Source organism: Poecilia reticulata, chromosome 16 (assembly GCF_904066995.2).
Source record: "Poecilia reticulata chromosome 16, P_reticulata-male-v2, whole genome shotgun sequence".
Lineage (NCBI taxonomy): Eukaryota > Metazoa > Chordata > Actinopteri > Cyprinodontiformes > Poeciliidae > Poecilia > Poecilia reticulata.
The window spans coordinates 18682381-18697237 of NC_088845.1; the positions used below are offsets into that span (position 1 = coordinate 18682381).

Genomic DNA, 14857 nt, shown 5'->3' on the forward strand with positions numbered 1-14857 from the left:
CCATTTGAGAGAAGTACATATATATTGGAACAATATATAATGATAAACTGTCAGTTTAGATGCTAAAAATTCATCTGAGCAGTTTCAGAAATGTTTTAATACAGGTCATCCAGAGGCAAATACTGCTTTCTGCCACAATTTTAGAATTTAGTAGAATATAATATGCGCTATTGATTAAAAAGGGGGAAATTGCTTATTTGCTGACAAGCTACTCCATCATCCTACAGTTAAATAAATACAAACCATTAGCAATATAAAATTAATCGGGAAAAAATATCACGGAGTTACATTTTAATAGGACATAAATTAAGGGGGTCAAGATGACAAAAAGAGAAATAACAGAAACAAAAGAGCCTTGAGGTGATATCCGATTATTTTATGAACAGTGGAAAATGACGGGGCACAAACGTGACTGGCAACAACGGAGGGGGCGTGGCCTAAATTCAGCCGGGACAGGAAGGGTTTTTTATGCTTCAAAGTGCTGCTTTCGCGGCTCGGTTATTCTGATTTCCCCTCAAAGCCTGCATGCTGGCGGTGAACATGTGATATACGAAAAACGAAAATAGATATGATGACATTAGTACACCGGCAGTGTTTAGAATGAATGGGTCCATCACACGGACTTCCGATTTTGTCCCGTTCAGGTAAGACCATTGGATCAAATCATCAAAAGACAGCTAAGCAGTTTAAGCTAGCTGCCCTCCCTTATAGACACAGGTGATTGAGATTACAGAATGCGAGTGATGTGTTATAAACCATGTGCAAAGCGTGATCATTCATTAGTATTATGTGATAATCTAGGTCTGACGTTTTGGTGGCTTTATTTTCGTTTTAAGTCAAGCGTTTCTCTGGGCAGGTCAGATTAAGAAATGTCCTAACTTGAATGTGCTTCACGTGAAATAATTTACATTTAAATTAAAATGTTGCAGAGCAAGTTTAGAGAAGAGTTAAGCTGTGCCTCACCCAACAGTTGCAGACGGTGTATTTCATGTGTAAATCCACACAAGGAGAAGGGTGTGGTGCTCAGATCAACATAACATCACCTTACGGATGAATTACACTATGTTCATATTCACTGACGATTTTAAAGGGGAACATGACTCTTTTACACTGTGTTTAATCAGGACTCCTTGCATAACCGTGCTTGGAAGGAGGGTGGCGTTTAAACTATTCATATTTAAACTTTTTTGTCATTTTGTCTGTTTACAGCAGTAAGTGTATTTTATTAAGACTTTATAACAACATAAACTAGTGCATAGGCCCTGCATTTTTCATCAACGGAACGCAGTGTAATTCTGTGAGTGTAATTCTGCATGTCCGTGACTACATGCACAGACATGCAGTCAAAAGCTAGGTCTTCCTGAGAACTCTGGTGCATATGTTGACGCTGTGTGTAAGAAGAATGCACCATGATAAGTCTTTTTTTTCTCTCCTTTAGAGTCTCTGGAGAGAGAGATTTACCTTTGGAATAATGCCAGAGCAGGATATCTGGATGCTGTTCAACCTTGTTTTTGTTTAGAGACAACGGGGAGCCATGGTTCTACGGGCGTCTCCTTTCCCCAACGGGTTCGTTGCTGGCATCCACGCCACAGGATGGGCGTTAATTGTGCCATGCTTCTGGTATCTTGATCGCGTTATTGCTGTGTGCAAGTCCACCACAAAGGAGAAGAGGGAGCGACAGGAGGAAGAATGTTACCTCCGCCCACTCAAGGTCTTCTTCGGCTCTATTTTCTTCTTCCTTTTCTTCCTCCTCACAGCCCCCTTGGCTTTCCTGGGATTTTTGCTCTGGGCGCCGCTTCAGGCCTGCCGCCGGCCGTTTTCCTACCACAGAGTGGAACTGACCTCAGCAGAGAAGGAGACAAACAGAGGCTTTGAGCAAACGGGAAAGGCGTCCTTTACCTTCGCCTCAGCCAATCTGTGTCTCTTACCAGACAGCCTGGCTCGCTTCAACAACCTGGGCCACACCCAGCGGAGGGCATACGAGATCGGCAAGCGTATCGCGGAGAGCGTCGTGCGACCCAATGTGATAATCACGGTGGAATCTCCCAGCAGCTGCGGCCCTGTCAGCCCCTCGGACAGCATCATCCCCAGAGCTTGCTCAGACACAGACGGGGGCTTGGAGGGGCAGTCTCAACCCACAGGAGATCATCGATCGGAACCAACCGAAAGTTCTGTGTCCTCTGATGACGCAGAGGAACCACTGACCGAGCCATCCTCTTCCCAACTGAACTATAATGAGAACTCCAACAAACAGGGGCAGCCTGGTCGCAAGAGTCCTGCTGCTTTGTTCTCCCAGCGTACTCGTCAGCAGGATGAGGAACCCTGGGAGGTGTCGCCCTTCTTCCCGGCCAATATCGATATACTGTGTCTGGAAGAGGTGTTTGATAAGAGAGCTGCTAAGAAGCTCACCAATACACTTAAACCACTGTTTGGACACATACTGCATGATGTCGGCGTGTACGCCTGCCAGCCGCCGTGCAGATGTTCTGCCTTTAAGTTCTTCAACAGTGGTCTGTTCATGGCCAGTAGGTTCCCAGTGCTGGAGGCCCAGTACCACTGGTTTCCCAACAGCCGTGGGGAAGACGCTCTGGCTGCCAAGGGTCTGCTCGCCACTAAGGTGCCTCGTTAATCTGACAATAAGTTGTTTTTTATTTATGTGCTGAGGAATGTACTAGCATATCAGCTTCCTGAGCTAATCTTCTAGAAGAGATTGAGTCACAAACATATGAAAAGATATCCTAAATAGTTCATCATGCTGGTTCAACTAAATAAGCTTTGATTCTTGATTAAGGAAGATGCTATATAAATAATCCAAAGAGGTTATTAAATTAAATTAAGTTAAAAACTGTTGGAACTAAAGGTGCAACAATCAGAACTTTCCTGACCAAAACCTATTTTGATTTCATTCTGAAAACTAACCTGCTAATTCCATTTTGTTTTTAGTTTAAAGGCTATATAGCACATTTGGGAAAAGTGCTGAACACTTGAGGTTGTTAATCCATCAGACATCGGAGGAAAATGATCCCCGCTTATGCATCGAAGCATGTGGGGATCTGTCTTTTATAAAACTTACAACAGGGTGATTAGTTTATACTTCAAAAATGCTGGGAAGTCTTAGTTTGCATTTAATGAACCAAAAAAAGCTGATTTTTTTCAGCATTTTGTTGTCAAAATAAGACTTATCAGGTTATTAATTTATATTTTTCTATTCAAACTATATAAGTGCCTTCAAATTAAAGGTTGGATTGTCTTTTTAGAAGTTAAATTTGATATGATGTTCCTGTCAAACATGATAATTTTTTCAGAAGAAGGTACTCAGTAATAGTAGAAGATGCCAATAAGTATGGGAGGGGGCTGCATTTGTTTAACCAGTAACCCTAAGACAAGATCAAACCACATGATTTGAACATTTTCAGGTTCTAATCGGGCAGAATCAGAAACAGAAGAAAGTGGTTGGCTATTTCAACTGCACGCATCTTCATGCACCGGAGGGTGAGCGCCAATTTCATATTTGGTTCGATCAGATAGGCTCACGTTTTTAAACTACTTTCCCCGTGTTGCCCACAGGTGAGGGGAAGATTCGCTGTGACCAGCTGGACATGGTCACCAGGTGGATCGGGGAATTCCAGGCCGCCCACAAACAGCCTGACGAGGAGGTGGTTTTTGATGTGCTCTGCGGGGATTTTAACTTTGACAACTGCTCACCTGGTATGTCTTGTTCGCAGTTATAGCTGGTGTTATGATATGGACATTTTAAAGCTCATTTTAGACCTGTTTGAATAAGCATGTAATCTGTCCTGTGTAGATGACGTTTTGGAACAGAACCACAGTTTGTTTGAGGAGTACAGAGATCCGTGCAGAGCAGAAGCTGGAAAAGAGAAGCCCTGGGTTATTGGTTGGTAGTATTTACATCTTTTTTTTTATCATTTCAGTAAGGAGGTTTGAATTGTAGTGTGTACGCCAGACTTTTTACATTAGCTTTTTTTATGTTTGAATCATGTTGAAACTGCATCACGTCCCTTCCACTTGATGGTTTCGCACTTCTTCATGGTGGTTTGTCTCTAAAAAAAAATCCCTGACAAAATGTGGTTAAACTCAAGGGATACGAGTATTTTTCAAAATACGATACTTGTTTGTGGTAAATGTCGACAGTCCTGATTGGACAATCTTACGACTGTGTTTTGTTTTCCCTAACCAAAGGTACTCTGCTCGAGCAGCCTTCTTTGTACGAGGAGGATGTGAACTCCCCAGAAACGCTACAAAGGTTGTTTTTTTTTGTAGCTTTCTTCTGTTTACTCCAGCAGAAATATGATGAGAGTAGCATTATTTAAATTTAGAGTATTCATTGTGGAGACATGACGAGCTGTTTTTTTTTTTCTTTGTGTCTCTGTAGGACTTTAGTATCAGAGGAGGTGAGGAAGCAGTACATCTCTCCTCCTGTTCCTAAACAGGGTGTTCCTCTGGTTTACCCAGAACCCGGCCAGCCTTGGATTGGGCGTCGGATTGATTACATTCTCTACCGGGAAACCTCTATTTCAAAGCTCTGCAGAACAGTACGTTCACTGTTGAGTTCTTATCTTGCCCTGCTCTGTTCCCAGTTAACCCCATGTTCCTCCTCATTCTAGAAAATATCCTAATAAATTGAGAGTCATATATAAACAAATTAAAGCAAAGCTAACATATTTGGGTTTGCTTTTACCCATGCAGGAACTGGAAGAAGTGACCTTCATATCTCAGCTGGCTGGGCTTACTGATCATGTTCCTGTTGGCTTGAAATTGAAAGTCAGTATGAACGCTGACCACGAGGATGAATGAGAGCTAATTTAAAGAGCGGGGGCCAAACGTACACAATTTTACAGTTTTACTTTAAACTGTTTATTGACATACTTGAATTTGTAATTTTAGAAAAACTTTTAACCACTGGTACGTTTGTGACACAGGTGGAACTTACATTTTTTAAAATATTTTTTATGGTTTCACACTTCATTTTATACATTTAGAGCTGCTCAGAGTTGTTGCATTGATCTTTACAAAGCTATGTTTTGAATCAGCAGAAAAGAAAATTCTTCTTAAATAATGTCATTTTTCTGTCTTGCTATAAATGTGTCATCTACTATGATGTCAAATGTCTGACTATTAAACTCATTGATCACAGGTGCCATTAAGTTCATAAAGTTTGTGTGCATGATCACAGATTTATTATATCTCATAAGCAAACTGCTGCTTTGGGTTTGTGTATTTATAGGTTGATTTGGTTAAATCACTTAGAATAGATTAGTATGATCAGAATGATTAGGATGATTACTAAGAGATTAGATTATGTCAGATTGGTTTAGATTGTTTTTTTTATTTAATAAATTATATAATTTAAAAATTCTCCTTAGAGTCTTCTCATATTGTGCTCTGCTGTTTAATGATTAGCATTATTTTATGCTATAAAACATTTACATTCGATTTAAAAAAAAAAACAAACCATACAATATCGCTAAGGGACCAGCATTTTCTCATGGGGCTGTTCAAGAGAAATGCAGTGTACTCATTGTTAATTTTATACAGTTAAACCCCAAATTACTCATACTCCTTTTAGGTATGATATTAATGTAAATAAAATTATCTAAATGGCCTTTATAAAATAAGTACTTCTTTTACTTTGTTTCATTATCATGTTTAATTTTCAATCACAAACAACCATCTTGGTTGAATTTAAAAAGTATATAATCAAAAGCCGCAATCAAAAGCCGCCGGAAGATCTATCTATGTGTATTTCTTACTTTAAATGTTAGTCTCAACAAATCAATGAAACAAAAAATGAAAATATTACTATTTATTTACTACAGATGACTAAGTATGTCGTGATTCTAATTAAGTAATTGAACATGTTACTCTGAAAGTGCTCATTGTGTTAGGATTTGTTTCACTCTATCATAAGTCAAGGTAAACCATTTAAAGCTGGTTTATAATGTAAAATACAAGACAGGATGTTTGAGATTAATCGCCGACAGGTGGCGGTACTTCCAGTTATGTTCACCGCATAGAAAACAACGAAGAACTGTACAAACCAATCAGAATCCAAGGACAAGATCCACTTCCTGTTTTTATCGCTCGTGGGTAACTTTAACGGAGAGCGACTGTTTTGCTCTGTAGCTCAAAAATCATGAATATTCTGTGTAAATCCAGAATATTGGTATCTTCAGTTTGTCGGATAAGTAGTTTATTAGATCAATTGGCTGTTCCTGGATGCACGAGTTTGATATTCAAAGCCCGGTGCCACAGACTTGCTGTTAATTTATCGTCATGTCAACAACGCTGGCGTTACGGAGCGTGTCTCGGGTGTCCATTTGAGTCAAAAAGATGCTACACAGACAGAGGTGAGGGCAGACTCACAGAAAGACCGGAGACATTAGAGGAAAAGGAGGAAGATAACAGGAGTAACTCCCAGATCCAGGGTAAGATGTATCTATCTGCTATAATAACGAAGCACGTTATTATAGCAAGCAGGGTTTTTTTTTACTGTATAAATGTAATGAAATGATCCAGAAATTGAAAGACTAATAAAATTATGGGAACATGCTGTTTGTTGCTAGTCAAGGCAAAATTAGCCAGTTCCTGTCATTTATTGGCGACAGACTAGTCAGGCACAGTTGTTTTTATTATCTTATGTACTAAATATTTTTATTAGATGCTATTTATTTTTACTATTAAAGGTTACAAAAAGTATTTATTTTTCAACTTACTTTTTGAAATCTTATATAGGATGCTTTATAGTAACAAAAATAAACAGTCAAATTAATTCATTATGAAAGTCAGACTGAAAGTCAGTCTTAAAAATCCTCAAATACTTAAAGATTTTCTTATTTTGTCCAGGATTTTCCGAGGTGTTCACTCTCGACGTTCTGACCTCTCTACTCCATCAAGAAAATGCTGTGGACCTGTGTGTGATTAAAGTGCCGGATCATATTCAATATGCAGATTACTTCATTGTGGTCAGTGGTGTCTCACCAAGACATATCCGTGCCATGGCTCTTTATGCTATTAAAGTGGTAACTATTCTTGACTTGCTTTCTATTCGATATATTAATAAAAGCAGCCTACATTTGTTTTCAAAGTCAGTACTAAGACTTGCTCTCCTTCAGTTCAAGTTTATGAGGAAACACGGAGATCCACATGTCAAGATTGAAGGCAAAGATGCAGAGGACTGGATGTGTGTTGACTTTGGTGTGTAAAACTCCTAAAGAAAATGGTTTTTCCCAAGTGGTGTTGCTGTTTTAAAAGTAGATTTTGTTTCTTTCTCAGGTAAAATGGTTGTTCACTTCATGTTGCCTGAGACCAGAGAAGTGTATGAACTGGAGAAACTGTGGATTTTGCGTACCTATGACGAGCAGCTGAAGAAAATCCCTGCAGAGACGCTGCCAGAAGACTTCATATTTGATGCCAATGAATTTACAAAATGACTATATTTAAACAGAGCCAGAAGTCAACTAATTCATTAAAAATTTTAGCTGACTTTTTCAGTGATTTGTCGGTGCATGTGCTTTTGTATTAAATAAAAAATTTTAACAAGGTCAGTCCTTCCTTTTTTTTGCATCGCGCCTATGCCATACTGGTAAAGTTTGTAAAATGACTGAGTTCCTGAATGTCTGCAGCACAGTCCCCTATAACTTTGAAGATTTGAATTAAAAATAAAAATTTAGTTTTACTTCCTTTATCATCTTGATAAGTGTCGGGTAACAAGATCAATATGAAACCTTGTTAATTACTGACCCAGCTGGTTTAACTTTCTAAATAGTTGCCAAGTGCAGGTATGAGCAACTTTAGACCAGAAGCTGTTGTCACTGCATCCTGACTTATTAAGATTCAAACAAATCTATCTCTTCTGAATGAAGCGTTCTCCTATCTTTCCCACTTTTAAGAGTGGATATGAGAATTGAGTCTTTGTTACATTGAAACTACTTTGAAGCATAAGATAAAGGATCACTGGACAAAAGTATAACAATGTAGAATTTTTATTGCAGCAACTTGGATATGCAGAAATAATTTAACCTCAGAACTGATGGTTGTTTGCAAACATTCTAATTCAATCAGTAAATTAACTGATTGTTAATTGACAATTGTAAATAATAATTGATATTATTTACATATATATTGTGGGAAATGCACATGAATATATAGTGAACAGGTAAAATTAGTCTGTAGGACTGAGGAAAAACAGTTTTTCCATGATCAGGAGGAAATAAAAGAAATATATATATATATAAATACACACACTATTTTATCTTGCACACTTATCCCTAATGGGTTTTTAAGGATCTTTTTGAGTTTTCCAACAGTGAAACTTAAGCAACGCTATTTATTTTCCGGAACTCCCCTTTACAATGTTAACATTTCAAAGTATCTGTAGAGATGGAGAGTGGTTCCAGTTAACTTCACCTAGAAAACTGTGCAATAGCAGATTGTAACAGTTTGCACACTTTGCGGCCTTCCAATTATTGGACTGACTCACAGCAGTTTGATGGGTGCAAAAAGAGGAATGGAAGGTAACCAAAGCCAACAATTTCAAATTGATGTTTTCTACTTGTTCAAACAGTTTGATTGGAGCATACAGGAAAAACAACGTTGCTATAGCTAAACTTTTACATACGACATGGTTTAACCCAGCACTTAAGTTGACTGAAAGCCTGACCTCTAGCTGAACGTCAACCAAGTTTCTGATGAAGTATAAAAACAGAGCAGCACCACTGGTTCAAACCTTGTTCTCAACAGCTTCAACATACTAGGCAACCTCAATACACAATCAGTGTCTGACTCTAATCTAGGGTCCAACTCCTAGCTACTAATTATAACACAAGGTATTTAAAATCAAACACACACTCTGTTTGGTATCAGTGGTGATTCTGACATAAAATGTTGCTCTGGGCTACTTTTAAACCATGGACAATTACAAGTGATTGGTCATTTTACCCAGAAAGCAGTGGGCTTCTTCAAGCTAAGCTATATTGATAAAATGCCTCCCATTTATACCTGTTCTATCTTCATACTGCAGGTTCTCTCAAATTCCAGTCTCTTGTTAGATCAAACAAAAGTATTTCTAGTGTTAGTAAAGTTTATACATGATTAAATAACAGAGGATTCATTTTTGAACATTTTCTTATTTTGTCATGCTCTAGCCACATTATGTGACAGATCAACACAAATTAGAGGAACATTATAATAAAGAAAGGAACTGCTACAAGGTTTTTTAACTGTTCTATAATAAATTTGTGAAGTATAGCATAGTTATTATACCCCCCATATGCAACTACCCAATAGCTGATTGTTTTTGAGGGACCAAGCAAAGACTCATCTGACTGATCTTGAGCTTTTTGTTGGGTATCATGTAAAATTAAACAACAGATTATGTAAAACATTGAAGTTTTTTATTGATTGTGATGTGACAAAAGGTGATAAAGTTCAAGTTGCATTATTAATTTTGTAAAGCAATGTATAACACATAGCATACTAATATAATCCTATAACCTCCAAGATAGCCACAGCTACACTTCATTGGCTTGTTGTCGGGAGATATGCCTGTATAAAACTTCCTGCTTGAAAGCTTTTGTGCTACTTAGATTTCAAAAAATGGGGTCTGTTGACATGTTTTTACCACATTCTGTGTTGTGGTACCAGTCCAGGTCACTTTGTCCCCTCTATAGGGATTCATCTGCATGTTTACAGCTTTAACTGGTTCTCTAGCCACAGCTATATATGTTGCTTCGACTTGTAAACTGATAATCACTCTTTACTGTTTGAAGATGCATAAATGTCTGTTTCCATTATCCTTTTGAGCTTTATGTTGTCTTCTGATACTGTCATACTGTCTTGTTCCTGTATAACAAACTCTTGGGAACAAAGAAATATCAAATAAGTTTCAACAAGCAACTATTTTTAAATTGCACTGATTTTGTATTTGGAAGTCTATAAACATGGCCATTATAAGGTTTATAAATGTTTTGTTTCTGGTCATGCTGCATAATATCAGCTTATCTCTGGTGAACTTTAAGGAACGCTGAAATGTGAAAGAAATTTTCCACTCAGATTTTGCTGTGTGACATAATGATGTCATTACCCACACAGTCGTTTTACCTACTGTTGTGTGGTCATTAGGAGTCTACTTGTTGATGGAGTAGATTATGAGGAAAGGGGCGATTAGTTATAGCATTCTGCAAGCAGCAGTGGCAGACTATCTCTCCTGCATGAGTTGTTTTTGTATAAAGGTGCAACACGCTGCCCTAAATGGGTTATTTCATGCAACATAAATGAACAAAGCCAACATAAAGCTTTCCATCCCATGCTTGTGTGTATGTGACAACTTAATGTTCTGCAGAGAAAACAGGCTGGATAATGGGCAGCTGTTTTATCACTCTCTCAGTGTGCATCTATTGGGGAATTAATCATTCATCTCCCAGCGCCTCAGAACACTTTCAGGGCTCTGTCGTCCACACTGTTGGGATTCCTGGGCCATTTTAACATCAAGCAAAATATGCTTTGATCAAAACCAGCCCATCTTAACTGTGGCCGTAGGGATTGTTGCCTTTCCAGACAGTGAACCTCCACCACAGTTTAGTCTGCTGCAGCCTTTTATGTTTTTCCTTTCAGCTTCATCCTGAAATATGTTTATTTCTAAAAACAATAAAAATAACGTAAACTTCAACCAATTTCCATGCTTCTCTTGAAGAAAAGCATCTCTTTAGCGTGATACTGCCATCACACCATGTTTTGTGGTGTGGCAAAAGTGAATTCAGGGTGATATTTTAGTGTTAGTGATAGTTTTTCGCCGCACATTACGGTATGTTTTGTGCACAGGCCAAAAAGTTTCATATTAATCTGGTCAGACTAGGGCACCTTCAAACTGTTTTTGTGCTTCTCTTTTAAAGGAGCTCATGGTGGTGACAGCGATAGGAGTTTGCCTTTAAGTCATTTGGTTGCCAACTCAATTCAAGCTGCGCCTGCCTTTATTGCTGGAGTTGGTTGTTTTTGTCAGACTGCCCCAGGCTGTGGCTACAGTAAACTAGCTTGCCATCATCAGTGTGTGAATGTGTGTGTGAACAGAAAATGTCTGATTTTGGCGCCTGAACAGCGCTGTGTAAGTTTGACTTAATTTCATGATTTTGGCGCCTGAACAGCGCTCTGTAAGTTTGACTTAATTTCATGAGATAGTCAAATATATTTCCTCGTCATGTCATCAAACTGAAATTGCCCTCAAAACAAATTGCTTTCGATCAGTTGTGTTAACTTTGTGAGATTCAAATGTTTGTGATGCTTGTGTTTATGTAGTTTGGAGGCTGCCTGTTGCTCTTTGGAATACTTTAAAACATTTGACATGTCAAAAACATTTTACACAATTTAGTTAAATTTGATGATGATGGATGGGATTTCATTTACGTCTGAGGGCTCCTTGATCTTCACCACGCTGTTTGTTTGCTAACGTTCTACAACAAACTACCAAGGCTTTCGTGGAACAGCTGTATTTAAGCTGAGATCAAGTATGCCACACTTCAGATTTTTATTTAAAAGCAAAGAAAAACCCCTACTTTTATGCACAAATACGCTCCTGTTGCTGTTCTGCTGCGTAAAATATGAAAAGAAATTGATATCGCTTGTCAAAATGTCATACGTTGTATTTGTTGAAAGAACACAGAGGATGTCTCTTGTACTAAACAGCACACTTAGGAGACTCTACATTGCGACCACCTGGTCCATGTTTGTCTGCCAAACGCAGTGAGACAGAGAATGTAAATCAGATGTACAACATTGAGCAGATTCTCTGCACAGCATGTGTTTATTTTCCAAGGAAAATGATAAATTGTCAAAGAGAAAGACAGCTTTGCGCTACTTAGCTGTTATTTTATTGCTTTCACTGCCAGAATCCAGAGTGACAACTGAACAGGAATAAAAGAAGACACTGAACATCATGGACACGTTGACAATATGATTGGTTTAATCAACAGAACATGAAGCTTTTGTTGCTTCTCGCCATCAGAAGGCAACTTGGAAATGATATAAAATTGTTAATACATGCCTATGCGTGTTTTTTTAAAACATCTCAATATTTATTGAAAAATGCGAGACTAAAAAAAATATTTTTTTTCACTTTTCTACGTTCTGTTCATGTAAGACCTGTGCTAAAGTTTATGTCTGTCATAGATAACAGCAGCACTCATCTCCTGTCAAATTTCACTTGAGTGCTCCTCAAAGAAAATAGTTGCCATTAGTCTTGTCTTGCCATTTAGAGGGGCTGAGAGCAACTTGTGCCCTCCATCACCTGAAATTAGAAGTTTGTGGGTTTGTCTGATTTGCCGAGCGGTTTTCCTGTTGTTTGGTATGGTTTGAACCTGCGCAGTCTGGTATGGATCAGAATTGCCAACCTAAAACAACTATGTGTCAGTGAATAGTGCAGAAAAAGCACGAGTGTGACCGTTTCGTGTCCCTGTTGATACAAGAGATGTGCTTATGGCTATATTATATATTATGACTGCTCCAGTGTGATTATGAGGCGTTACAACGGAAGAAAGATCTGTTTTCATTAGTTTGTTTTATAGAGGAGCTTCTCTGGATGTTTTCTCAGTCAGCTGTAGCATCATCTAGCCAGGCACATGCAGCTTTCGAACATCAGCCATGGAAAAAAGCTTCATATCATTAGCTTTATTCAAGAATATCAAGCAGGATGTGATCACCTAATCTAATTACTGTGAGAATTTCCTTTATAAGAAAATGTGCTGTTTTAACCCCATAATCAATGCATAATAAAGTTAAAATACAAAAAAAATTAAAAAAATGAATCCATGATGTAGGGGTCTGTCTGACTTCCATAATTGAATTTCCTACCAGCTGCAAAGGACTCGGTGATCTTGCAAAAATATTAATTTGTGGTATTATAATGCAGAAATAATTAATTACTCACACACAATGAACTTCTAATGTAGCTCATCTGAAATTATTTTAAAAGCAACAATGGGGCAAATGTAGTCCGTCACGTCAAGCAACTTTTTAATGAACCTAGTGCCGACACCTTTTGTGTTTTCATAATGTAACCGTGCATCTCTATTTTATTTCACTGCTCGACCATTACAGGTTTAATTAAGCTAATGAGGCAACAGATATTTCTCAGGAGTGGCTTTGAAGGAAAATGAAATCAGCCCCTCTGCCACCCCCTCTCCTCACGCTCCGCGCTCACTATAAAAGACAGGGCAACGTTGGGGATCTGCTGCAGGAGCTCGTGAACAAGCAAGTAAACCACAACGGCACTTTTATCAAACTGACAAGAGTAAGGAAGTTTTCTGTTTCATCTTAGTCGAAACTTCATTTTTTGACAAGAAATCTGGAATACCTTTTGATCTAGAGTGTGTAATCTGTGTTGGTGTAAAATCTTTTTGCTTAGTAAGCATTTGCTGTTTTTTTTTTTCTTTTTTCCCCTAAATTTGAACCTAGGACACTCCGACGCTGTGATGTCGCCAACTCTTCTGGCTCTTTGCTTGCTGGTATGTTTCCTCTCTGGCAGAGACGCTTATCCAGTCAAGCCTGCCAGTCCCCGGGAAGGAGCTCCACCTGAGGAGCTTGCCAAGTATTACTCTGCACTGAGACATTATATCAATCTCATTACAAGACAGAGGTAAGTTTTTAAGTTTCTTTTATATTTTCTTAAGTGCCTTGAATCACCCGGGTATATCAAGAAGGTGCTGATGTGATGATTATTTCACTTTTTCATGCACAGGTATGGAAAAAGAGACAACCCAGACACTGTATTTTCTGACCTGTTCGTGAAAGAGAGCTCAGAAACTCTTCCAGGATCCAACTACATAAGGTAAGAATCTAATTGGCTGAATGAGCCGCAATTAAGACACAGAGTTTCACAAATAAAAAGCGAGAGAGTTAGAGATGCAGCGATCAACTGAAAAGAGATCAGTCAGTCGAGCTTTCTTAACTGGTTCTTAATTGGTACTGAAAAGTCTGATCTCTTTTGCACTAGAACTTTCATCTTTAGGTTCATAACATATTCCATGCACTGTAATGTACTTTTTTGAGCAGAAACAATTGAAATAAAAGTTAGGGACATACACTTTGAGGCACAAATGCGACCAAATTTGTTACTTCTTCATTTTCAGTTGTATTCAAAAACCACTGCCTGTATCAAAAAACCTGCAGAACATGTGTTTCTCCATTACGTGGTCAGAATCGGTCAAACTGTGAATCAGTCGGGCAGACGTAAAATGTATCGTTCAGGAAAAGTCTGACTGGTGCATGTGTAAGATCAAGACTATCAGTGACTCCGATGAACTTTGTGTGTATTCATGTAGATACGAAGGGCTCCCGGGGTGGTGATTCCTCCTGCTTTGTCACCTCAGAAGATGGTACAATATGTCTATTACCAACATGGAAGAAACTTGTGTTGCATGAAATAAACTTCATTTGTCAGTCTGTCCAGCTGTGCTCTAATTTATTCAATGATTTTTGATCGTGGGCAAGGGGCACCAGTTATCACACACACATTAAGAGAGGCTTTTTTTTGCCATATAGAGAAAGATGGGATTATTAGTCCTTATGTGACTGCAATTAGTGCACTAAATATATCTTTTCTAGTAAAATATACAAAGAATAGAGATGTATCACTGCTTATCTGAAAATTTGAGAGAAAAAAAGCAAGTAAGAAAATACAGTTTGCAGGACAAAGCTATATAATAATGCATCAAACTTATATATAGCGTTTTAGGGACTCGCACATGTAATCAAATGGAGATTACCTTGGGTTTTCTTCGTGTCACATATTATTTAGTCATCTGTGAATTCACTAATAAATGCAGTTATTGCCAAGTATTACTTGGCA

At 38.3% G+C, this 14857-nt stretch overlaps 3 protein-coding genes across 3 annotated transcripts; all 3 read left to right on the top strand.

Moving 5' to 3' along the window:
- Positions 1-431: 431 nt before the first annotated feature.
- smpd5 (sphingomyelin phosphodiesterase 5) lies at positions 432-5154 on the top strand. The gene is made up of 8 exons (XM_008432527.3): positions 432-644; positions 1439-2617; positions 3417-3492; positions 3568-3708; positions 3806-3895; positions 4201-4264; positions 4394-4553; positions 4708-5154. Exons 2-8 carry the CDS (start codon positions 1535-1537, stop codon positions 4813-4815), a joined length of 1722 nt encoding a protein of 573 aa, XP_008430749.1. The 5' UTR covers positions 432-644; positions 1439-1534; the 3' UTR covers positions 4816-5154.
- Positions 5155-5774: 620 nt separating this feature from the next.
- On the top strand, positions 5775-7565 carry malsu1 (mitochondrial assembly of ribosomal large subunit 1). The gene is made up of 4 exons (XM_008432526.3): positions 5775-6446; positions 6865-7040; positions 7134-7215; positions 7294-7565. The coding sequence occupies exons 1-4, from the start codon at positions 6155-6157 to the stop codon at positions 7449-7451; spliced, it is 708 nt and encodes a 235-aa protein (XP_008430748.1). The 5' UTR covers positions 5775-6154; the 3' UTR covers positions 7452-7565.
- Positions 7566-7650: 85 nt separating this feature from the next.
- On the top strand, positions 7651-14453 carry LOC108167040 (peptide YY-like). Its single transcript, XM_017309766.2, has 4 exons — positions 7651-13300; positions 13465-13645; positions 13748-13837; positions 14331-14453. Exons 2-4 carry the CDS (start codon positions 13482-13484, stop codon positions 14353-14355), a joined length of 279 nt encoding a protein of 92 aa, XP_017165255.2. The 5' UTR covers positions 7651-13300; positions 13465-13481; the 3' UTR covers positions 14356-14453.
- Positions 14454-14857: the final 404 nt, after the last annotated feature.